General features: G+C 38.3%; 2 protein-coding genes across 8 annotated transcripts; both read right to left on the minus strand.

Annotated features, from left to right (window-relative positions):
• Nucleotides 1-1,784: 1,784 nt before the first annotated feature.
• ropn1l (rhophilin associated tail protein 1-like) lies at nucleotides 1,785-9,574 on the minus strand. Of its 4 annotated transcripts, none has more exons than XM_067486960.1 (7): nucleotides 9,426-9,513; nucleotides 8,674-8,806; nucleotides 7,796-7,919; nucleotides 7,236-7,397; nucleotides 6,428-6,603; nucleotides 3,562-3,672; nucleotides 1,785-3,249 (listed from the first exon to the last, which is right to left on the minus strand). In XM_067486960.1, the coding sequence occupies exons 2-6, from the start codon at nucleotides 8,802-8,804 to the stop codon at nucleotides 3,573-3,575; spliced, it is 693 nt and encodes a 230-aa protein (XP_067343061.1). In that variant the 5' UTR covers nucleotides 8,805-8,806; nucleotides 9,426-9,513; the 3' UTR covers nucleotides 1,785-3,249; nucleotides 3,562-3,572. The 4 variants fall into 4 exon arrangements, with proteins under 4 accessions (XP_067343061.1, XP_067343058.1, XP_067343059.1 ...); XM_067486957.1 differs by having other exon boundaries at nucleotides 1,788-3,249; nucleotides 8,674-8,791; nucleotides 9,426-9,574; XM_067486958.1 differs by lacking the exon at nucleotides 3,562-3,672 and having other exon boundaries at nucleotides 2,443-3,249; nucleotides 9,426-9,574.
• A 436-nt stretch (nucleotides 9,575-10,010) lies between these two features.
• Nucleotides 10,011-24,053, minus strand: nup58 (nucleoporin 58). Of its 4 annotated transcripts, XM_067485926.1 has the most exons (14): nucleotides 23,640-24,053; nucleotides 22,787-22,950; nucleotides 22,655-22,687; nucleotides 22,159-22,434; nucleotides 21,622-21,787; nucleotides 21,362-21,427; nucleotides 20,796-20,970; nucleotides 20,334-20,413; nucleotides 18,825-18,943; nucleotides 18,481-18,563; nucleotides 18,150-18,351; nucleotides 12,746-12,829; nucleotides 11,989-12,087; nucleotides 10,011-11,601 (listed from the first exon to the last, which is right to left on the minus strand). In XM_067485926.1, exons 1-14 carry the CDS (start codon nucleotides 23,717-23,719, stop codon nucleotides 11,432-11,434), a joined length of 1,797 nt encoding a protein of 598 aa, XP_067342027.1. In that variant the 5' UTR covers nucleotides 23,720-24,053; the 3' UTR covers nucleotides 10,011-11,431. The 4 variants fall into 4 exon arrangements, with proteins under 4 accessions (XP_067342027.1, XP_067342028.1, XP_067342029.1 ...); XM_067485927.1 differs by lacking the exon at nucleotides 12,746-12,829; XM_067485928.1 differs by lacking the exon at nucleotides 11,989-12,087.
• Between the last annotated feature and the right edge of the window lie 1,291 nt (nucleotides 24,054-25,344).

Consider the following 25,344-nt stretch of genomic DNA (forward strand, 5'->3'; position numbering starts at 1 on the left):
GATGTGCCCACATGGTCGTGTGCTTCACTTGGGCTGACACAATCTTTAAAGCAATGTGCACGTTTGACCCCTGCTTTGACCTTTACATCCTGATTGATGGATTGGGCTGATCTCACTTTCTAAATAAATAACCATACTGGCCCAGTGGCTGCTCTGTGTACCAATAGATTGTGTAACGTCTGTGGTTCCCAAGCGATTATTTACAGGTCACAGCCAAATATACTGAGGCCGTCTCTTTTCTCTCAGTAATTAAAACATCAGTTTGCTGACATCACGTGCCCTGGAAAAACTGAGTGAATAACAGTCCCAGTGTGTACCCATTATACATTCATCTGCCTCCGCTGAGAGTTCTGCCCTCCTGTAGCTTCTTTATCTCCATGGTATCGTTCTGCTGCCATGTGAGTGACAGTCAGCGTTAGCAAGTCAGAAGATTCACTGTCTGGTCAAGCCACTGACAGAAACACCAGAGGAAATGGCTGATGAGTTACAATCCCTCATCACCAGTATCAGAGTAAGTTAAAGATCCTCTGGGGAAATTCGAGTTCAGTATAAAGCTGGTATCACTAATTGATTTTCAGTCAGGTTTAACTCCTCAGGTTCAGAGAGGTACACGTGCTCCAGGTCTAGAGCTATTGCTTCCATAGAGTGAAATCAACAATGAGAACTGGAACATTAACATACATTTATTAAACCACGACTTTTAGCTAAGTGGACATAATGAAGTGGACACTGATTATATTCAAGTACTTAAAGAAACCGTTATGTTCATTTACTGTAGAAACATATAGTTTCATTCTCTACATATTTTATTAGAAGGAAAATAAAATATTTAATTTGTTCACTTTATGAAGTCAGAACTGTCTCTACTGTGGTCCCCGGCATGCAATCAGTGCCCTTGATCTATGACTCCAATGTATTCTGTAATCAAAGTGTGTTCCAGTTTACACCCAGATTCATGCACCAACAGTTCCAGTATGCTGTGAAATGTTCCTTAGGAATAATCTGCCATGAAGGCAACGCTTTGCTGCCAGTAAAAAGTAAATTGGCTAATATTGCTTGGCAATAATCTGCTGTTTCAGGGGATACAAGCGACAATAACTAGAGCCAATTAAATTGCAGAAATCCATCTGAATTCTACATGCCTAGCAGCATGGAAACCACTTTACAGTAAAAAGGTCTATCCATGTTTGTCTTTGACTATAAAAATATTACATTTCATCAAGTTTTGTTTTCTTTTATGATATTCAGATTTAGGAATTTGAATAAGCCCCTAGTGCTCACAGTTGTTTATCTGACTGCGTAAGTGGGGCTAGGAGGTCCTATGTAGCCCTGGAAAAATGGAAGGAACCAATTAATACTGATTAAGAAGACCAGCAGTTGATTTAGGATAAACTCTTCAGCTTCACAAGTTCTTTCACAGCCTCATTTTAGTTCTGAGTCCAGGGTAAGCGACACAGCTGGTGGGATATCTTACGAAGGCAGATGCCTGCTGATATGGAGACTTGATCTCCTTTCCATATATGTCCTATGTACAATATCCTACCAAGCACCTGCTGCTGTACTGCAAAACCCGGTACTGTGCATCACAGGGGGACTACAGTATGGTTACTTTGAAAGTCAGATTTATGTTGCTATTGATGCATTTATATTCTGTAGACATAAGATTTAGACACACTAAATAGCAAAGCATTACCATCACTTGCAAAGCCAATTACATTAGCTCAATGTGGGTTCAGAAGAAAAATCTGCTCTAAATCCCCCAGACAGATAATCACAGTGAGCTGAATGGAGGCCAGTCAAAATGGTAATAGTTATGATGAGTCCCTGGTCCATTACATATTCAAGGCTATTTTAAACAACTATACTTAGTGGGACTACAGCAGTCCAAACCTGTGAGATACTGAATATTTTTAACCCAAAAGCTAGGAGCAGTTTCGTGGAAGATTCAATCGTACAGCAAATACAGGACTGTGCAATTTTGTTGATTACATATTATTTTCTTAAGGAACTATTGAACACCTTTGATGGGTCGGAAAACCTGTAATAACATGTCTTGACAGTAACATGAAGCAATTATGCTTGTTTTGAATTCAGTATATTGTTGGCCATCAGCATCAGTTCTCTAAATAAGGAATTCCCACATTGTGGAATGCCCCTCTAAAAGATTTTGTTAGTCATAAACTAATAAGTTTAACTTGAGCTTTCTCAGTAGTACTCTTGTACTGAACGCCTGCACGACACATGCATATGACCTTAGTGCTTGTAGGTCTGCAAAAGCTCCTGTATGTCTTCCCTCATTCAACCATTCATTTTTTCCTATTTAAAACCACAAACAGCCAGAATACCCCAGCACAACAAGATCTTTGCTGTGGCATTCCTGGAGCAAGGGTGCTGTACAAAGATCTCCTATGAGTTTCCTCTTGACACAAACACCAAACTGTTTGTGTATGTGTGCAGGGATAAAATAAAGGAGTGATTCAAGAGTGTCAGGGTTTTAACAGGGCTCCTTCTGTCTAAGATTTGCCTGAAAATGTTTTTTTTTTCCTTCAGCCACATGTTGTGTTTATTAATAACATGATTAGGAACACTTCATATTATTGCTTAATCAGTTAATGAAGCTGTGACAAACACTGCATTTAGAAGCTAAAATCCAGGGACAGAGAAGGCTTTTGCAGTCAGTTGAATAGGATTTTAATAGTTTAATACGTGTTAATTAACTCATTTTAATCAGCCTGCAATGGCGCTTAATTAACCTCTTTTTTGTGATGTGTGTAAAAACAGACAAATACAGCCTGGACAAATCACTTCCATTGATTATTAATATTTTCCATATACACTCACCATAGACAAAATTAGAAATAATAATAGAAAAATCCTTAATTTCACAACTGCTCACATTTGTCACAGTGGGGATTATTAAATCACTGGACCATTAAGAAGATAATAAGGCTTTAAAGAAAAAAATGCTTTGGAGGACTTTTCTTGGTTGTCCAGCCTCTATTATTGGTCATGATCGTTTTTTCTTCTTCATGCCACCTGAGCCTTAAGATGGTAGCGGAAAATAAACACGAATCCCATGTCCCTTGAGGAAAGTATGGATGGTAACAGTGGCATTACGCCATGTTTTTAGCACATTAGTTTCCATCCGATATGTCTTTCTTGGTTCCCATTCAGCTTTCTTAGTCAGTTGAACTCATATCTCCCCTGTGGATGAAGTCCAAAGGCTTAATCATCCCATGTTGAAGTTCCCTGAAACATTAAGTATGATGTTACACATGTGTGACATTCATTTGTGCAGTACAATCTGTTATGTACTTGAATGTGAACTAACTAACGTAACTGCAATCTCACACCACTGACTTACATAACACTGTATTGAGGTTGTTGTCATAAAGTTTAAAACATGTACAAGCAGCTACACTTGACAGTTCTAGACTGATTAAATATGTAAAACACATTATTGTTTAAATAGTTTCAATCCAATAAATGCTGTCAACGAAGTAGAATGTGTACTGAGTAGAGCAGTAGAATAGCACAAATCATGTTTTCCTTTATCCTTACCCTGACTTCTGTTACACAACTGCTACAGAGAGGAACGCTAACAGGGAGCCTTTGTGTCCACTCTCTCTTCTTCTGTCTCTTTCACACTGCTCTGCTACATTTGTCGTGTCCCTGGAGATGTGATGTCATGAGCAAAGCTTTTTAGAAACAGTAAAGATTGAGCAACAAGCTCCAGCTGAGGTTCCTAAACCACTAACATCCTTGCAATGACATCATGTTTCTTCCAAATTCCCCCTATTGTAAAACAATAGAGCATATAGTAGTTGAGCTGTACAGTATAACGCCTGCACAAAAGGATGAACTTGTATTTGGATTGAAATTTGAGGATTAATGGTCCAATGCTGTGAGAAAAATTTCATTATTCTGCACTGTACAGGTTGTGGAAGTTGATATTGAAAAAGCCAAAAGAGAAAGCACAAGTGAGGATCTTTCTTTTTTCTGGTAATTTCCTGTAGTAATGCATAACTAAAATGAAGGTGGGTTTTTTTTTTTAGGTTTGAGTTTTGCTTTCGTTAATAACTTAGTCAACAACAATACGGAATTTAAAATACTATGTAAAATTGTACAAATTCCCCACCAAAAGTCCGGCTACTGATACTAGCAACAATTAGTAGCTGTTTGAAAAAATACTGTACACAGTCGCTGCAGTCTACCTTGTTGACTTTCATAAGTGCACAGTTTTCAGCACTGCAAACCCAAGTTCTGTGGTCCCTCTGCCATCAAAAAGTACCATCTTAGGAAGGGGGACTTCACACTAATGACCCTAGAACAAACTGAAAGTTCCTGATTCCCTAAAAAAAAATTCTGGGCTTTGGTAAAGGGTGACAAATTAGTCAAGAGTCTAAATCTGTCTCCTTATCTATTTGGTAGAATAGTGTCCCCGTGTTTAAATCAGATGCATGTATTTTAAAATTCACTTACAAACATATTAATAATCCACATCCAGCTAGCACAAATGTTCTTTCAGCATCAGAAGTAAAAAAAAATGGGCCAGGAGTGTATTAAAACATTATAGTAAAATACTGAAAAGAGTTTGCGTCCCCCTTCATAAATTAATTAAAAATGTACTTTAATGAATTTTTGATGAAGGAACATTTGTACTAGCTCAGTGTGCATTAAATATTATGTGGAAGAAAAAAAATATCTTTGTTTTAGTCTTTTGGCTATTTTAAAATAAGAGGATGCAAACTTTTGCAACTGTGTGTTCTTCACTTGTTAGAAAAATGTGAAAATTATAGGCCCACACATCTGTGTGTGTGCATATGAGAAAAAAACACATGAAAAGGTTTTGGGCCTCTGTGACCTATTGCAGAATACGCTCACACTGACAGCATCTTTTAAAAATGCATAAAGTCCACAGGTTCACATGTGAATGAGAATGTATAGTACATGTGTGGGAGCCTCTGAGATCCCTGAGATCCTAATAGTGTGTGTTATATGACTAGTCTAATAAACCAGGGCATTTGTTCTTAGCCATTCAGAAAACGGCATGGAGGAGTGAACAAAGCACAGGGGTTTTGAAGTCTTTAACACGAGGTGAAAATCATGCTCTTGTACCCTCAGAGCTTATCTGTTTACCTCCCATTTTCTTATCTGCTGTGTGGAGTGAATACACCTGCAGAGAGACCAAAAGCGAAGAAGCTGCAAGCTCACATGCTGTGCATGTGATAAATGAACTTTCTCTAACACAGACACGAGGGAACAGGCCATAAAAGCATACCAAAAACACTCCAACTGACAGTTAGTCGAAGGCAGCTTTGTGCTTTTCCTCTGCTTCTTATTTGTAAGATTCAAACCAAGCTGATAAACAATAGGCCACTGTGCACAGTTCTAACCATATTTAAAAAATGAAACAAGAATTGTGCTGGAAAGAAGGCTAATAAGCCAATTTATTGATTGAATACTGCATTGTTGAGTTCTAGTCCTTCCTTCCTATCTTGCATTGCTTTCTGTCTCTTCTTCACTCACTTCCTGCTGATGTAGAAGTTGGAAACCTGAATCATGCCATTCTGGTTCTCGCTGCAGGGCAGAGAAACCGGCGCATAAGTGCAACAGCTCAGCTCAGCGTAAGGATTTTCACAACAGTGAATATCACTATCTCCCAACATTATCTGAAGTTAGAGGACCCGACTTAGCCTACCAACACTGAGTGGCAGAAATATTGAGCCAAAACAAAAACTAGCAGTTTTTAGAACATGCTGTCACCCCTGCAGAAAACAAATGAAAGAAATATAAAGGTTGTTTAAAAAACAGATCTTTGTAGGTGAAGAGTAACAATTAATTTAAGTGCAGTTTTAATGTACTTGTTCCTCACAGGAGTATTTCCATGTTTCTATGTTACACTTACTCCACTACATTTCAGAAGGAAAGACTATACTTTTTTATCCAGTACATTTATTTTCCAGCTTTAGTTACTGTGTATATGCACATTCTTTATATAAAAGAATGATGCCTATGATGTATTTTCATTAAGCACTGTGCAGTACGTAAAGATAAAGTTAATTCACTCATGCAAAGATACTGTAAGTAGAATCCAATAATATATATCATTATGCATGTGCTCTTGCATGTGAGTAATATCTTTGGTGCTTTCAATATATCTTGATGCTAATACATCTGTCTAGTGTGGTTTTGAAGCAGCTCTTTATCCTTTTAAACTGTTTTTTTAATTGGTGTGTAGCCAATATTTGCTTATGTGTTGCTACTTATTAAGGCTAAAAAGATGTAGTCGGGGGCCTGGTGGCTCAGTGCTAGAGCACTGGGTTAGGATGCAGACGGCCACAGGATCGAACCCCACTCCACCAGGTGTGTCCCCGCCCAGCCTACAAACTATTACAAACACACTGCACACACAGACAACACCTACATTACTGGCTGCAGGCTACTGAGGAAGTTGTCAATATAGTCTTGTGGTATGTCTCCGTCTAGGTTAGCCAAGAAGGTGTAGAGTTTGACAAAGGTGCTGAATGGGATCCTTGCAGGACCACCCTCCTCATCCTCTGTCAGAATCTCACAGGCAAACTTCATGGAACTCATAAGGGTCTGAGAAAATTTTCACAGACACAGAGAGAATCAAACAGAAGAATAAAAACAAACACAAAGAACAAAAGCATGCATTTGGCATTTAAGAACAAATACACTATATTTTAGCATCATTTGCACACACACTGGCTCAAAGATACACATTATATACACACACTCAGGGTATCAATGTATGTCATGACTGCCCTCGTGTGGTTAAAGTGTTCCAGCCACATTCACGGCAGCATCATTTTCTCAACCTAGTGACACTGAGCACATCATTTTAATGCTAAGCTGCATTTGATCTGCAAAGTTCCCTATGCTTAAAGATATTCTCTTTGATCTGTCTGTGCTGCTCTATCTGCATCTTCAATGCTAAATCATTGGCTTAATAGCTTTGCAAAGATTCACATAGTCAAAAAAGGATTTATCCAGTCATTCTTTCTGGAGCCTAGGGAAATGGAGGAAGCAGTCTGGATTACACAAGTCTGGATCTAGTGTAAAGACTAGAAGACCAGACTGTGAGATGAACAAAAAAAAAATCACTGCTTGAAGGTTTCCAGCTGTGCTTGGACTCACAGTAGGTTCTAACACTCAAAGAAGTGGTATAAAGTGATATTAGCATTTATATCTGGCCTTATGCAACATCTCACCCCTCCAAGACTACTGCATCCCAGGGCGAAAAACTCCAACCATTTGATTTCTGAGGTGAAGCCGCCGAGTGCCAGCATGCTCTCAAGCTGCTCCTTGGGTAGACACAGACCCAGCCATTTCTTCTGCAGTTCCTCCTTGCTGCATGTTTGCCCAAGGGAAAGCTATTATTGGGTTAACATAGTAAGGGTTTGGGAGATTTGAGGAAAAAAAACAGGTTGTCTAGTTAGTCAGATGACTGTAAAAAAAAAAAATCAAAAGTGATTCAGGACCATATTTTGTAATGAACAGAAATAAATAAGATATGATGAATCTGGCATTGTCTGCTTATCAGTATGCTTTTCTTATACATGTATAATTAAGAATAGAGGATTTCTTTCCATCTCTTTTGTTATTTTCAAGTTTTCTAAAGTATCTTTTAATGAATCCACCATACAAGATGTTGGTAGTTTCCAGAGATAAGATAAAATAGGTTTCAAATAACAAAAGCTCAATGATAGTATGAAAAAAACTTTGTGTTACCAGGTCTGTGGGGTTTCCCACTTTGCTTCTGAGAAAATACCTGTTTGTGGAGAGTCTTAAGTAGACCTGGAGTCAGCCCAGTGTCTGTTTTCTGGGTGGCAACATTCATCTCGAGCCTGTCCTTGACAGGCAGACACTCTCCTTTAGACAGTGCACTGAAGTATCTGCAAGAGGAGACACACATTACCACACATACATTATTAAATACTGCCTCACCCTGACCGTCAATCATCTCACATGCCTCCTCAGCAAAACAGTCACATTAAGTGTTAGAAGTAGATCACGTGAAACAATGCATAAATTGGAATTAGCCTGATGTAATAACCACCATCAGTTAAAGATATCATATCATTTGATTTGTCTCAAGTTATCAGATATTCTCTAAAATGTGGCTTGTCCCACTTCACAGTTTAAATAACATTTTCAGCGAATTTAGAAGCAGAATTTCTTTCAGTCTGAGCAACAGAGCCTGGTGTGTTACTTTAACAGCATCTATACATCTTGTAACCCAGGAGACATTTGGATTGGTTTTGTTACACCACGAGCCCAACTTTAATGTTTTGCTCTTAACGCTGGTAAGCTACACAGGCAAACAAAATAACGGATGATATAAGGGGGTACAAAAAATGTTCATATATTTAAGTTCCATCTACACATTTCAATGTACTTTTTTGCTGGAGAAATTCAGATTTCCGCAGTTTCACCACTGCAGTAAAATGGAAGCCCGTGGGATCCAATTACAGTCAGTTAGTACAGAGATATGAGATGTACAGGTAAAAAGGCCTGGCCCTGCGTTTTTGTAAAGTGATGCACTCTGGAGACACTGTTTGTGGTATTGCCTAAAAGATCAAGATTGGAATAAAACACAATCAAATGGAACTGATACATGAACTATCACTGACAGTGATTAAGACTTACGCTGCAGACCACAGCAGCAAGTCCTTGGGCTGTGTTCGAATAGCGCCTTTAGTGAAGTTTTTAAGGATGTCAGGCAACTCAGGAGGGATGTTGATTTGCTGGGCACAGTACATTGTGTCTGGAAGAGGCATTGCTGCAATATAAAACATTGTAATGCAATGCAATTAAGAGGCAGGAATGCAGGTCTAAGAGGAAACAAAAGAGTGGCAGCTCCTCTGCCATTTATATATATGCCTACATGAACAATTAAAAAAAAACATTTGACAGAAAAACAGTTTTGGTTCTGGTGACTTAGTTTGTTGTTGTTATAATAACCCAGAGGTTTGAGATATGGAGTTAAATAACATAAGGCAAAACAGTTTCAGAAGGATGCAAGCGGAAAAAGTTTGATATTTAGCTCCATGTACTGGCAGCAAGCAGTGTGTATTAGAAATGGAGCCATGCTGGAGAAACTCCCGGTAACACATACACTTATCAATTTTACACATTTCCTTGAACGACAAATATAGAAAGAAAGCGTTAATCCTAACTCCTGTAGAAACGGTGAATAAAAATAAATAAATATATAAATAAGTGTGTGGGTGTAACTAATTTTAAAGGGGTTACGTTGGGTCATAACGCTACTGGCTCCAAACTAACGTTAGCATTAGCAAAAGCCAAATGGGCAAATGTTTCCATAAATTTAAAACTCTCTTTTTTTGTAACAATTTGTACATTTCACTTCAACCGCTTTTAAAACGCATAAACGATACCCGGAGTGCTGCTGGCGGATGAACAAGCAAGTCGCTGAACGTTGGCAAATGGAACTAGCTTATCCGCTAACTCGGATAACAAAATGTGTCATTTATGTACAAGCCTCGATGTGTGTGTCGCGGCGGTACTGTCGCATAGCAACACACTTCTTTAGTATTTACGTGGTAGTTGGAATGCGGAAGGAAGAGCATTAGCGCCCCATGCCGCTCAGGATGGAGGATACACTAACAAGTTTACTTGACAGCTGTGACTGGCCTAACAATAAAACTCACTCATTCTTGGGGCATCAACTTTTCACCACTCAAGACAAATAGACTGGCTTAAACACTTCTTCGAGGTAGCATCTCAAGTATGTCAGAAGGTAGGTCTAAAAAGGTTTTTAAAATATTAGCTTTCTTGATATAATTCATTAGCCTGAAATCATGGATAAAAGTGGTCAAAATTAGTGCAACTATGATTATATTTTTATTACTAAATAAAAATTAGAACTGTTGCAAATTAGATGACACATTCAGACAAACACATTGATAGACAGCATTCTGTGTGAACACACATTTATTGAAATGATGCCATAAACAGGCAAATCATATTGAAGATTTTATTATTAAACAGTTTGTTGAAAATACAGGGTTACACAGACTATGATTAGAAAATAATAGTACAACTATAACAGTATTTGGTAACCAAACTGACATGGATTAAAAAAACAAAAGCCGAATATTCCTCCCCTGCCACACCCCAACACTTAAAACAAATCAGGGACTTATAGACACTAGAGATAAATCCATACTTATGTAATAGGCACACATGCACATTCACACAATTACTGTCAGCTCACATAAACTGGCAAGTGCAAATTTGTTCTAGCACATGTATAAATTGGGTTGAGTAGGTAGAATCTTCTGGTTAAATCCCTTTCAGATTCTAAACTAATGACAGCCATGTAATACAAACAGCACAGTATTTAATCTCCCTCATTCTTACAATGAAATACAGGGCAAACAAGATGTGTCACAAAAGAAATTAACAATTGTAGGGATGGAGTCTAGCAAAAAAAACAACAAAAAAAAAAACAACAACAACCACACAGGTTATATGGACTAGATATTGGACTATCTCCAAGCTGTAGTTGCCTTTTACCCATCCCAACTATGATCTCTTTTTTCACTTGATACAAAAATAAAACTGTGCTCCCCCCCCATAAAACCCACCCTGGACACACTCTTGTGCCTATAAAACGCTCTAGGATCAGATAATACTCCCAACTGACGCTTTAGGACAGGGACTATGCTGTTCCCAACCAACTATTACCCCATATTCCTCTTTCCCTTTCCCTTATCTTACCCTTCTCGGGGCAAGACTTTGGCCAAAGACATAATTTGAGAGGTGTTAAAGTGCAGTTCTACAACTGAATGCACACAAAAACCAGCTGCACTGTCTACTTCAAATCGCAATAACATCTGTCTTGTACAGTATTTGGACTAACCCAGATGCTCAGAGATAACTGTGAATGACCTACCTATGTTTATGGCTGGCATTCCCAAAAGCATTGCAGCGCATCATATTATAATGAGCAGGCAACATTTTGAGGCCATGCAAATGACCACACTCAAATTTATGCAAGCACATTTCCATACCTGCCACTGCTTATATATTGATAGAGTTACTGCTCAAGACCCCTTTAATGTTTCAATGAGTCTAATAAAAACATGTTAATGGGGAACAATTATTTTATTTCCTAAAAGATTATACTAAGTATCTAAGCTCTCTACAGTTTGGAATTATGTGGACAAGACCAGTGCATGACAGATGATGGAGGGCGGTTAATAGGGTTTCTTTTCTCAGTTGTTATGAGCATGTGCTTTCAAATGATTTCAAATGGGTGATTGTGTGTTCCGGTTTTATGGTGCGTTTGATCACATCATATACCACTTTGATGCTTTTGGGAGACCAGGCCTTACCCGCTACAAACCCTAAGCTGGTCAGGTTCCGTCATTCATTGGTCCTATCTTTTGCCCCTTTTATTACCAGCAGGGGGCTTCTTGAGTTGAAGGAGGGTTCCCCCTGTGCCGAAGCCTGCAGCTGGTGGATTAGAGACACCAAAGGTCAGGCCAGCCGAGGGATTGATGCCAGGGTTACTGAAGTTGAAGCCTGAGCTGCTGGTGCTACCAAAACCTAGACACACAAAAGAGGGGTGCACAGGGGTGAGGAAAAAGAACATTTTAAAAGAGGGAAAATAAGACTTCATATCCATCTGATACCAATTTTGGTATTTGTGTTAAAGTTCATAACGTAAAACACTTGCTGGAAAGGTCGTCAACATTATGGTGGTGGAAGGGGCCTACTTAGAGGAGAAGCAAAGTATTTATACACCGTTTTGAGGTTTAAAATACCCAACAGGAAGCTTGTCCAACTGCAAATGGCAAACCCGCAGAGATATATCACAGATAAGTGCTGCGTTTGCAAACACTAGCATATCCAGACTCTAGTTTTAACTGTAATCTTTGGGGAGGGTGTGCTGGGGGGAAGGAGTGAAAGGGGGCATATACAGAATGTATGTACCTGCACTTAGACTGCCTCCTGTTGGCTTACTGGCGGAGGAAAAGGCAAAAGAAGACCCCCCAGTCCCTACCCCACCAAATCCTGGCCCACCACCAAAACCTGTGGGAAAAAGTGACATGGAAGTCAGTCTGGACTAAGCACACAACCTATACTTGCGACAAATACAGTGAGCAAGTACCTCTGAGACACACTCAAGCAGGCATTGGCAAATGCATATGCAATAGAAATGCCACATTCCAATCAACACAGCATTATACACAACGGAATGTCTTACTAGAGGCTGCAGAACAAACATGAGTCAGCTTGCTGCACAGCAAAGCAAAGGCCAAAGTGAGAAAAATTAAATGAGGTATGAACACAACACACCTTCTTGGTGTGCGTTCAGACCACTTGTCCTCATGTTGACAAGTGGATTTGCCAGCTGACATCCAAAGGAGTTTTAGCAACATGTAGCAAACTAGTGGTATCATTCTGGCCAAATTTCTCCTCATAGAGGAAATAATTCATCCAACTTGTCACATGTATAAATAATAAGGTTTTGCTAGTATTGCTCGTGGTGTGAACGCACTTGACTTGTTGCACAAGGATCAACTGAGGGAGGGGGGGAATGAAAATGCCAAGCATTTACTCCACCAATCACCCAAACAAACAAAAAAGGCAACTTGGCATTAGAAACTAAGAGACATTAAGAAAGGGTAAAGTGTGCAGGGAAAAAGCAAAAAGAAATATTCATTTTTAAAAAAGGCAGAGGTAATACCTCCAAGGGTAGAAGAGCCCAAGGTAGTGCCCATTGCCGTGGCAAAGGGGTTTCCAAACCCTGCCCCCAAGGGTGCCTGGGTCCCTAAGGCACGAAGAGAAAGCATATGCTTTACTCCTACAAATCTCATTTTTATGATTCATGTTCCCCACCTACTTAACATAAAAGGCTGTGTCAGTCACTATAACAAGAATCTATTATGCATTTTGTGACTTTTCATGACAAATATCATTTTTCATAAACTGTTTAAAAGACAATCCCATACTCAAGAGTTTCAATTCACTGAAGTTTCTAACTTTATCATGCAAGAAACAGAATGAATAAAAGATATAAAAATAATACACCACACTAGTTGTGTTCATACAAATATCACAGCGAAGTTATTACTCAGAATCAGACAATGCACTGTGCTTATACAACTGCAGAGCATAAATGTTATAAATCCCGCGATTAAAGTATTAAACTATTACATTCACGCAAAATAGTACAAACTGTAGAAAACAATGCTGCTAGTTCTTTCACTCAGAAACTTGTCTTTTTTCCCCTTCTATTAATGTTTTTCTTAATCAACTTTCGCAAAGCTGCCAATTAGTCTACACTTTTCAAACAACTTCAGTCAAAAAGAAACAAGGACAAACGTTTCTTTGTTTAAAAACTGATTTATTGTCAATTTATATGCAATTCCACTTACACAAAACACAAACATTTTAGAACAGAATTGATTGTTAATTGCTACTGCATTTGACAAGTTTCCAAATTTTCAAGATTTCTGAGAGTGAATGAACTAGCATACACCAAAGAAAATGCATCACATATTTATTGATTATAGCTTAAAGGCACACCATATTATATTTTAAATATACTGTTTCAACAAGCATCGGTTATACAAGTTCAAACACACTTGTCTACTAGTAAAAGCACTAGAGATTTAAACATGAAATGTGAATTTGGCATCTATGGCTGCCTCTCAGTGTAAACTGGTCAAAATAAAGAAAACTCAATGATATGTTACAGTTTGCCCATGGAAGTCATTGTGTTCAAGTTTCAGGCAACTGTTCCAACTGGAAATGTCTGACTTTTGTAATTTCTTCTATATGAACGCTTTCACCACTGTAGTCTTAGACATATTGTAATAACAGCCAAATTCTTAGTGCTTAATGTTTTTTTGTTTCCTATAATAGAAAAGCTGCACCTTGGAGAAATATACAAATAATTATAGACTACAAACAGTTTTCTTTGTTTAAAGTCTGTTAGGTGAGGTGACTGGTTAACATAGTGTTAGAGATCAGTCTAGTTTTCAAAAAAACTTTAACAAATGTGTAACCTATTCATGATCACAAAGACCTTCCCCAAATACACAATCTGCTATAATAGTACTTCTTGAAAGCCACAAATAGAAAAAAACACTACAGAAAACGATGAACAAAAAGTGTATGATAAAGAATCAAAAAGGAAACTAGTCTGTAACAGCAAACCATTTGGCAGACTGGACTGTGATTTTCTGTATTTTAGTGAACGGCTGTACTGAAGCCAAAACTTAAAACAGATAACCAAAGAAATTTACTAAAGAGATGATTGGAAAAGAACATTTCAGAATGACTCCATTTTTATGTAAACTCTAGTTTTCTACAGTGCCAACCACCAACAGGGGAAAAAAAAAAAGGAAATTCCTTCAATTTTTTATTTTTTTTTTAGGCGAGGTAAATGACAGCTGTTGTTGCTAAAATAGCATTTGGGAAAATCCAGCAGTTAACATTTGCATACATATTACTGTCTAATGTACAGGAATCAGGGGCTAAATATCCATTGCAACCTTCCAGTCTCAACAGCTCTGACAGACTAAATAATCACATAATTAATGTATCATGTCATTATTATGGCAGATACAGAGTATAGATTTGGAAGACAAAGTCTGAGAGTAAGCTAAACTACACAAAAGTCACAATTCTGGAGAGCTTTGGATGTCGGCTAAAAGGCCTCTAGCTCTGTCTCAAACTATATCTTAATCATAAAGAAAGTTAAGGGTTGACTGGGACGTCCCAAGCAGCAGTTTAGCAATAAAACATGGAGCAGTACCATCAGAGACAATCAGCTCACCAGGCAGCACTGTAACTGGCAGCAATATAACAGATGTATGCTGGAGAAGGAACTGAAAACCAGTTGAAAAATATATTTCAGACTGCCAAATATGAAGTGCCTACCAGTATTCAAAATAATTTAAACACTGTATATTTTTACCATGAATCAGTGGAATTTAAATCCCCATGCAATCAAAACATGTGGACAATCTGACTACACTTGACCTGTCCTGTTTTGTTTGGCACCAATGTATCTTACCGGTACTGAAAGACCAGTGTAAGCAGCAAAAAATAAAATAAAATCTTCCCATCTGAACTACTGAATAGATTAGGCTCAACAAGAAATTTCTACACAATTGAGAAACTTCTCATCAAAAGGTCCATATGACATACCACCACCTTAAAAAAAAAATACCTGAAAATAATATTTGTGAACAGCACTTTAACTGCATTTCCACTGAAATCATATGCAAAGTGATCCAGCCCTGTTACTCTGACACTAGCCCTTGGATAAAGTAGCTTAAATCAAGTTAACAGTGGTATGCCTCATGCAGCCTAACCAAAGAAATGCATTGTAGTATGGAACTATAAGATAATGCACACCATTTTTGTCATGTTGTATTTCAGCTTTTTGTGTACAATCAACAAACAAAGCACACAGTTTCATTTAGACCAGCAATGGATGACATACAAGCTGAACTATAAAAAGGTTGCTATGTTTCCACTTTAAGACCAAGTAAGTGCAGTAATGGATAAAGTACTTCTGTTTTTCAATTTACAGTTCAGGCAATTAAATCTATATTTTCAGCCCTGAGTCTTTTGGCACCTTTCACCTTATGAGTACTGAAGCACAAATCTAAACAACCCTTTAGTCTACACATACAACCATTACACAGAGTTTCAAAGAGAATCTGCTGAAGCTGAAGAAGTGCCACCTAGTTGCATGGTTAGTGCTATCTGCTTTGATACTGGCCACCCTCAACTATGCCATTCCAATTATGGATCAAGTCACACACAAAAACAAATATTAAAATAAATAGTTAAATAAATACCAAGGCAAAGACATTAACTTATAATTATGCTTTGGTTATGAGTCAAATACTGGAGAACAATCACTGTGTAGACATAGGCATGGGAAATTAAGTACATTTATAATTTTGTATTTATTTCTCGCATTAAAAAACTGCCATCGTATAACCTAGTACCCAACCCAGGGATTAACAGACTTACAAAAGATATGAGTTAAAAATAAGCAGTGATTTAAAACACTGCAATTCAGCTTATGGAGTAACCTTGGTTATAATAAACAACTGATCAGAAATAGATTTGGATTTTATCTGAAATGAAAAAGAATGATCTATAACGGAGACCATGGTAGTGTGCCCCATGACGATACAAGTGGTTCTTAAATACTGCAGTTTTGTAACAATCAGTTACAGTTTTTTAGAGCAGTGCCCCCCACAACTAAATGCAAGCATGGAGCCATGTTTTTTGGAAATTCATTGATAAAATTTCCCATCCTTACTCAGCACACACTTAAATAAGGTAATAATATTTTAGAATAATTTCCAGATGTCCATCAAAGTTTGTTAATGTTCAAAATACTATTAAACAAAAAAAAAGCCACATTCATTCTGTGATTAACAACTAATGGTTAACAGATAAACTATGTAGACTTAAATTATTGTCAAAAGGAAGCAGCAAAAATATGCAAATGAAATCAAACTAAGTGCACGTTTCTGTAATTTTCCATGTGAAAAACTTTAAACCATGCTCTCTTTGAGGCCCTATCCAATTAGGAATATTGCTTTTCCCCCCCGCTAAGTCTTTACTACATGTTAAGAATTAAATTTAAAAAAAAGTAAAAAACTACAGACATATCCTAGTACACATAGTTTCATTTGTTCATCATAAGTGGGTGCCCTGATATGCCAGTAAAATTGCCTACAAACCAAAGCCTACAAAAAAGGCTGAAATTATGTTTAACACCTAAGAGATGAGCTAGAAATCATAATGGACCCTAATCTTTAAGTTATTTGAATTGTAAAATATTGAGTTAACTTCCATTTGTTTAATAACTAAGAGTGCTAAAGCGTTTAAAATATTATGTCCTTCTGTTTTATCATTAGTGTATAGGGCTAATGTAGGATGGACCTAGCACCAACTATAAAAAAAAAAAAAAAAAAAAAAAAATCTGTTTACCAACACACCACTGACTCCTAAGAGGAACAATTTTATACTGTTTCGTCCTCAACTGCCTAATTATGCTGGATTATAATACTGTAAAAAGTAATATTTACTGTTGAAAATGAAAAAGTTTACCCTGTGTTATGACTGTTAACATTTATTGAATATAACTTACATTCTTAGATTAATAGACAGGACTGGCTTTTTACAAGCTGATTTTTTTACGCTAAGCTTTTAATTTACTTTATAAGAAAAAGGTTTTGACATGTGTGTCTTGGCCTAAACTGGGCCTACTACTGGTACGTGTTCCCTACATGGAAAAACCTCTTCATAGTTGGATTGAAAGGAAATTTGTTTGTGACTAATACTTAAAAGCATCTTTGCTAACTAGATCTAAATCAAACAGCATGTCTAATGCTTCTAACCCCATAATGTTAAGCGAGTAGGCTCATTTAAGCACTGAAATAACCCTAACTCAATTTACATTTAGAAGCTCTAACTCAAGATAGAAGTGAATAAAATTGAGATAGCTGGACTTTCTTGTTATACAATTTCTCCAGTAATGTCAGCTCATCCTCAAATACCTGCTCTACTATTCCATTAGAGAGAAAGAGAGAAATTAGCTGAAGAAATGTGTTATCTCCTTGGCATTACTTAAAGTATTTAGATGACATTCTCATATGTTTAGATTTGATACTAACACTGCCAGTTTCTAGTGTTGATTTTACAGGAGCCAGCTATATAAGTCCTCACTCTGGTACAGTAAGGCGCATGACATAAATTGTCTTAATTCTTCAAAAAATAAAAAATAAAAAATAAAAATAAAAAGCCAAAAACAAGATGGTAAGGCAGCACAAAGGTTTCCATTCAAGGTTACGCAAGGGATTTCTCTTATCTCTCTCTTCTCCTTCCTTTCTAGCACTAAAGGAAAGTACAGAAAAAATAGCTTGGCACCAGCTAAGGCTTTTTTGTTTATGGGTTTTCCCCATTGGACCTTTCTGCTCACAAAATGTCATTATGTTTAAAGCACACTTTTCCTGCCCTCTTCCAATATTCTTTGTTTCTCCTCCCCTCTCCCTCCATTTTCTTAAACAAGGCGAGGAGGAGGTGAATTTTCTAGAACTTGTAGGCAGTCAGACCTGGAGTTGGCTGCTGTTGCTGGGTCAGCGTGGCTGCCATTGCAACTGCTGCAGCATTGGGCACACTGGAGAATGGGGCAGGCCCAGTCGTGACACGAGGGGTACTCTGCCATTTCCTGCTAGATGCTCGTTTGGACTCAAAGACATCTGTGGAGTCTTCCAGGAAGGCCCGACGATATGAAAGGTACTGGTGCTTCAAGATCTGCATTACACCAAAACAGAGCAAAAAAACAAACAGAAAAAAACAGAATGTAATCAACATGATGCCTACATGTGTGAACAAAATCTTGCCAAAAATGTCTCAGATGAAACCAGGAAATAAATAACTAACCTTGACATTTTCATGGACCGACTGGAGCTGAGCAGCCTGTGCAACAAATGTAAGGTACAACTTCTGCATGGCCAAGGTCAGGTCTGGGTACACAACATACACACATCATTATTTTGAAATAGGGAAAATATGACATGGGAAAGAGAGCAGGAAGTTGTGGTATGAATCAGAAATCAAAACAAACTTTGATTTTGCTGTCATGTTACCAACCATTTGCATATAACACAGTAATCCAGTTTTACATAAATATAAACACACACACACACAAAAGATTATTAATGCCAATTTAAAATGTGCACATGATGAGATATCTTTCTGCTTTTCAGAGACAAATGTTCTCTTACCCTGAGGAGTGATGTGGGAGCCACTGCTTTGTGTTGTCAGGTGGTTCTCCAGCTCTTCTATCTGCTGCCGGTACTGCTGCAACTGCACTTCAAACTGCTCTACCAGGCTGTGGAAGTAACTGAAATTACACAATAAAGGTTATACATGTTTTCATCATCAAATCTATGAAGAGTCACACACACACACACCTATATCTATTCATAGATATTTTTCTCTAGGTTAGGATACAGTGCATCCAGAAAGACTTTTTCCACACTTTGTTATGTTACAGCCTCATTCTAAAATGGATTAAATTCATTATCTTCCTCTACATTCTATAAACAATACCCCATAATGACAACTTGAAAATGGAGGCGCAGATCTGGGGAAGGGTACTGAACAATTTCTGCAGCATTGAAGGTCCCAATGAGCACAGTGGCCTCCATCATCTGTAAATGGAAGAAGTTTGGAACCACCAGGACTCTTTCTTAGTAAGGGAGGTGACCAAGACTGTGATTGTCACTCTGAAAGAGCTCCAGCGTTTCTCTGTGGAGAGAGGAGAACCTTCCAGAAGAACCACCATCTCTGCAGCACTCCACCAATCAGGCCTGTATTCTAGAGTGGCCACATGGAAACCCCTTCTCAGTAAAAGGCACATGACAGCCGCCTGAAGGACTTTCAGACCATGAGAAACAAAATCCTTGGGTCTGATGAAACAAAGATTGATTTCTTTGGCCTGAATGCCAAACATCATGTCTGGAGGAAACCAGGCACCGCTCACCTCCTGGCCAATACCATTCGTACAGTAAAGCATGGTGGTAGCAGTATCTTGGTGTGGGGATGTATTTCAGCAGCAGGAACTGGAAGACTAGTCAGGATCGAGAGAAAGATGAATGCTGCAATGTACAGAGACATTCTTGATGGAAACCTGTTCCATAGCGCCCTGGACCTCAAACCGGGGCTACGGTTCATCTTTCAACAGGCCAACTACCCTAAGCACACAGGCAAGATAACAAACAAGTGGCTACGGGACAACTCTGTGAATGTCCTTGAGTGGCTCAGCCAGAGCCCAGACTTGAACGCGATTGAACATCTCTGGAGAGATCTGAAAATAGCTGTGCACAGACGCTCCCCATCCAACCTGATGGAGCATGAGAGGAACTGCAAAGAAGACTGGGAGAAACAGCCCAAAAAACAGGTGTGTCACCTGTAATTGGTGCTAACGGTGCTTCTACAAAGTACAAAGCAAAGTCGATGCATACTTATGTACATGTGATGTCTTTGGTTTTGTTTTTTATAAATGTGCAATAATTTCAAACAAAGTTCTTTCATGTTGTCATTATAAGTTATTGTTTGTAGAACTTTGAAGGAAAATAATGAATTTAATGCATTTTGGAATAAGGCTGTAACATAACAAAATGTGGAAAAAGTTAACCGCTGGGAATACTTTCGGAATGCACTGTAACTTAAGCAAAAAGCACTTCATAGGCCAAATGTATTTACTTCAGGATTACTATCCAGTGGCTTACTCTGATGGAGCAGTGTTCTCATGTTGAAGTCCAGGGGGAGTCTTTTGTGTACGTAGGGCTATGTCAGCATTTTTTAGCTCCTTGAAAAAGGAAAAATTCTATGTAAAATTTCTATAAAGAAAGAGCATCTGTATATTCATAGGATTTCATCAACTTCTAGGATAGATTTTCCACATATTTAGCTAAAAACCAGTCTGAACTATAATTTTTAAGAATTAGATTTGTCCAAAGCTACACTTTTATTAAATATAACTTAAACCTATCTTCTAGAGCTGGAGCATTTTAAATGAGATTTATTGGTTCATTCGGAATAATTTGAATAAGTACATATATTATATGCCATTTACAACCAAATAATAATCTACCTAAATGTTTGCTTATCAGACTGGGAGAATGACTAAGGGACTTGATATAGAAGAAATAACAATTACGCTTGTGTGTTTGTATACATTCTCTTTCTACCTGTGCTGTCTCCAGCTTTAGTTTGTCAATAGCCAGGGCCTGGCGCTGCAGACCACTTGCACTGACAGACAGAAGCTGTTTCAGGCTCTTGATGTCATCTTGGACTTTCGTAATGGCCTTGGATGACATCCTGCTGATATCTTCCTGAACCTGTTTCTGCTCCTTCACAAATTTTCTATGAAGACAAAGAGGAAAGACAATTGAAAATTATGCAGACAACACAAAATGTTTCTAATAATACAGTATCAGTGAGGCCTTTCGGATCTTTGCATTTTAATTTAATGTGAATTTTGGATTTTACCAGCACGTGGGACACGCCCTGAACATGTGAAATCTGATTTTATGTGGAGTACATTGCCACGCTCTACTTAAAAGCTTAAATATGTTTATAACTCAGAGCGCAAGTGAACCATGTTTCTTTGAAACGATGCAACTACTTGCATCTTTACACAAATATGATACAATTTTACCATGCCATACAATGTACCCACACATGTCTGAACAGGCAAAAACAAACTCCTGTGACAGTACATACATAAACACATACATACATAGATAACACTTACTGGAAATTCTCAACATCGTTACAAATGACTGGTGGCAGGTTCTCGTCTTTTAAAGCTTTACTGTCCCTGAGGGAGAAAAGATGTGGTATTAATCATTACAACAATCTAAATGGGCCAAGCTAATCAAGAATAAATTAGTTGGATAAAAAGTCATGCACTGCTTTACAGTAAACAGTTATTCTTATATTACAATTATAGACTGTTATTTAGGTATTTTTATTTAGCAAAGAACCAGCTGTATGTTGGTCAGCACCACCTACTGTGCATTAGCTCCAGATGATGTGTCACTCTTATTCTCAGAGGAAGTGCTGAAGTCAATTCCACCCAACCCACTGCTTGGGGCAGGGACAGATGCTGCTGTTGAAGAGGTAGCTAAAAGAGAACCAAGCATTAACCCACCTCCTCCAAGAGTGGTCTGACCCAAACCTGAAATATCAAATAAGCACAAGGTAATAACAAGGTTACAACAATGCAACAGAATTGCAGGCTACTTCTAAACCAGTCCTCCATTAAACCAGTCCTCCATTAAACCACAATGGAAACTACTGCAGCTGTAAAAATGTAAACATCAATGTCCTGATTGTGAATTAGAAATTAGTTATGTAAACGTCAAAATCCACTTTGCTTACTGTTTACCAAAAATACCTTTCATTTGCATCATCATTTTTTCTACAAAAATTAAGACCTGTTGCTGTTTTGCGTACAATAGCTGCTTTTCTTCATATAACTTTGTGCCGAGTCTAGACCAAGTTAACTTGTCATGTAGTGACAAAGGTCAAACTGTCTTTTAAACTGACCTTGATTTGCTGTGCTGGAGAAGAGACCCCCACCAAGTGATGGGCCAGTTGAGGCTGCTGTGGTGGTGGTTGTGGCACCCATACCAAGGGTGAAGCCGGTGCCTGTATGCTGCTGTGAAGCCGTGGATGTCAGGACAGAGCCAAATGTTAAACCTGCCCCAGCAGGAGCTGACAAGGAGGTGGTGGTAGTAGGGAGGGAGAATGGTGTTGCTGAGGCAGTGGGCTTGTTGAAGGCCAAGCTAAAGCCAGTGGAGGCTGCTGTCGTAGCTGGGGCACCTAAGAAAAAGTATAAATCGAAATCAAGATTGGAAATCTCTCGTAATACCATTGTAGAGCCAGGCTTACTCGTGTCCACCGGTTCACTTCTTAATTTACCTAATCTTTCAAGACACATCGACTACAGAAAAACAATGCATAACAAAAAAGAAAACTCTTGCCGGCTCATGCAACCATTTTAAGGATTTTATTTAAAAACATTCCCCAAAGCCAAACATACCTAATGTAAGGCCTGTAGTGGGTGCAGCAGCACCTGAAAGGGAACATTACAACGTTAGCTGTATGAAGGTATGTTAATCGCTTTATTTTACTGCTTGTCACTGGACTTGTATTGTGTCTGTGCGACTATTACTTGAGGCAGGTGTGTTGAAAGCAAATGCTCCAGTAGGTTTCTGACCAAAGAGGGTGCCACCTAGGCCAAGAGATGGGGTGGTGCTGGCGGTGGAAGCAGGGGTGGCAGGTGCAGTACCCAGAGCAGTCCCGAAGGAGAAGCCACCAGTACTGGCTGCAGGTGCACTAAAGAGAAATGACAGTAGATTCAGTCATATGATCACCATTTTTTTGTGATATCGTGATCAGGTTGCAACCTAAGGAAAGAGAAATTATCTGTCAGTGTCACAATAATGCACATTTTTGATACCCTAGAAGTTCGTATTGCTTCCTCAAAGAAATGGGTCAATTTCAGTCAACTTATTGTTAAAGCAGATTAATAAACAGCAAATGCTGACCAAAGTAGTTTATTAGATGATGGAATAAAATTAATTCTTACTTATTGTAACAGGTCATACAGTTTCGACTTTTATAAGCTTTACAGACAATGCCGACTACAGGTTATCAGGAATGCCAAAAATCTAAAAGGGAGATCAAAGTGAAAGCTCTGTTTCCTTTCAATAAACTATGTCTGAGCAAATTTGGAAATGGCTTTCAAGCCACAAATACTCGGCAGTCAGAGGTTAACGTTAACTTTGGACGTCAGTTATATTTGGGGTTAAAGATCTTCTACCAAGCATCCTACTTATATGAGTAAACATTTTACCCTCGCACAATAAGCTGTTACTCTCGCAAATATATCTACTTATTGTGCCACAATGTTCGGGTAATTAATTTGTTGTATAAAATCTGGCAAATTTAACCTTAACGTTAACGGCTAACGACAGGTTAGCTCTATGCTAACATTAGCTAAGTCGGTTATTTGAAATCCTTACCTCGTTGCGCTCCCAAACGTAAATCCCCCGCCCGTGTTGGTGGAACCAAGAGTTCCTGATCCAAAGTTAAAGCCTGACATTTTAATGTTTAGAAGCACACATTCAACCCTTACGACACTTCATCCATTCAAGGACACGTTTATCCAGCATTCGAGCATCACAGCTAACACGCTAGTTAGCTTTGAAAATGCCCATTCAGGGGCCAAGTCCGCGTTCTAATTTTCACTCAAAACATAGCCGAACAAAAATGTCGCCTTTTTAAATTAACTTCGGAACTATTAATCTATAGCCTTCAAGAAATAGTTTTGTTTTTTTTTAGAAATTTCAAACAAGCCAAACAACCCAAGATAAACTCTCTCACGGGGTTTCTTTTCCTATTGCCCGCCTGGTATTTCCCGACCGCTGTTGCATTTTGGGTATTTGTTGATTGAACTGCATTTACCATCGTCCCTGTCGCTGTTTTTGTATCACGTGATGCCCAGTCACGAAACTGGCCATACTTGCATTTTCCCTTCTTGTTGAATCAGACAAATACACTAAAAACCTTTTTGATTTATGCTGAAATGCATGAATTTCTTTACATAAAATTAACATTTGTGAATGTTATTTGACTAGTAGGATGATTACTTTGTAAGAAACAACTTTTAAGAGGTTCATGTGTCAGATTAAGATGCAAGTGGGATGCTTTAAATGAAGGCTTTAAGTGTCCTTTATTAATACTTAAATTGTTACATTTTGGCTGCAAATAAAATACCTTTGGTGTAGTCTGTTTTTGTGAGTATACCTATATTTTGTTAAAATAAAAATCTCCCCACGTTTTATTGATAGTTTTTTTATAGACGTTTTATTGACCTTGTTAGAAAGTACGTATTGTGGTTTTGCCTAAAACATTGCCTCCGTGTGTTACTGGCTTAACTAATATTTAAAAGAAGCTGCCACGGTATCAAAACAATAATTGTGAAATTTGTAGTTGAAGTATTTTGTTTTTGGTGCCACTTGCAAAAGCAGAACACACAGTACCTTCGAACGCCTCTTTCAATGACGTAACCGAGTTACGACATAACCGACCGTCGTAGCGGTCTTTAGAGAGTCACCCATTTCAAACGTCTTCAAGATGGAGGACCGGAACCATATGCGGTCGAGCGATTAACCCTCTTTTCCTAAGTAAATCGTCTTGTCGTTCCGAATAAAAAAAGTGCTGGGAAGTAGCAAACCTACAATAGAGTAGTATGTATTTTTAAATGTTCGTGTGCTGTGTAGTAACATTTTATGGGTTAGGGTCCTAATCATTACATCTTGATGAGTCCACCCTGCTCCCACCTCCCACTTAAACGAGCATATTGAGGCTACTCTGGAGGAAAAAACAAGATTCCATAGCCACTTTTATTCAGACTGAAGAAGCTGCTACGTTTCTAACCGAGAAGAAACAAGTCCAGTTGACATGATTCAATCTTCGGATAACCAAACCTGGATTACTGTGAATCTTCACCGACAATATCCCATAAATAACAATGACATGTGTATCTGTTGTTTGTTTTTACTAAACACTAAATCTAAGTTCTAAATTTTCCTGAGTGAACAGCGGCTGACCCACCGGCTGCACATGACCACCCCCCTGCACATCGTAGTGGTCCTTCGAGTTTCCCAAAGGAACCCAAATTCATCCCGGCTGTTCTTTCAAATGAAAGGACTATTTAGAAATTGG

The sequence above is a fragment of the Channa argus genome, chromosome 19 (assembly GCF_033026475.1).
Source record: "Channa argus isolate prfri chromosome 19, Channa argus male v1.0, whole genome shotgun sequence".
In the NCBI taxonomy this organism is placed as follows: domain Eukaryota; kingdom Metazoa; phylum Chordata; class Actinopteri; order Anabantiformes; family Channidae; genus Channa; species Channa argus.

Coding starts and splice junctions, on each gene's coding strand:
- ropn1l (XM_067486960.1), bottom strand. CDS start 8,804: ATGCCTCTTCCAGACACAATGTACTGTGCCCAGCAAATCAACATCCCT. Junction 7,398..7,795: donor TTAAGACTCTCCACAAACAG/GTATTTTCTCAG, acceptor ACCCAATAATAG/CTTTCCCTTGGGCAAACATG. Junction 6,604..7,235: donor GATGCAGTAGTCTTGGAGGG/GTGAGATGTTGC, acceptor AAATTTTCTCAG/ACCCTTATGAGTTCCATGAA.
- nup58 (XM_067485926.1), bottom strand. CDS start 23,719: ATGTCAGGCTTTAACTTTGGATCAGGAACTCTTGGTTCCACCAACACG. Junction 21,788..22,158: donor CTCCAGCACAGCAAATCAAG/GTCAGTTTAAAA, acceptor TTGATATTTCAG/GTTTGGGTCAGACCACTCTT. Junction 12,088..12,745: donor GGGCTCTTCTACCCTTGGAG/GTATTACCTCTG, acceptor TTTTTCCCACAG/GTTTTGGTGGTGGGCCAGGA.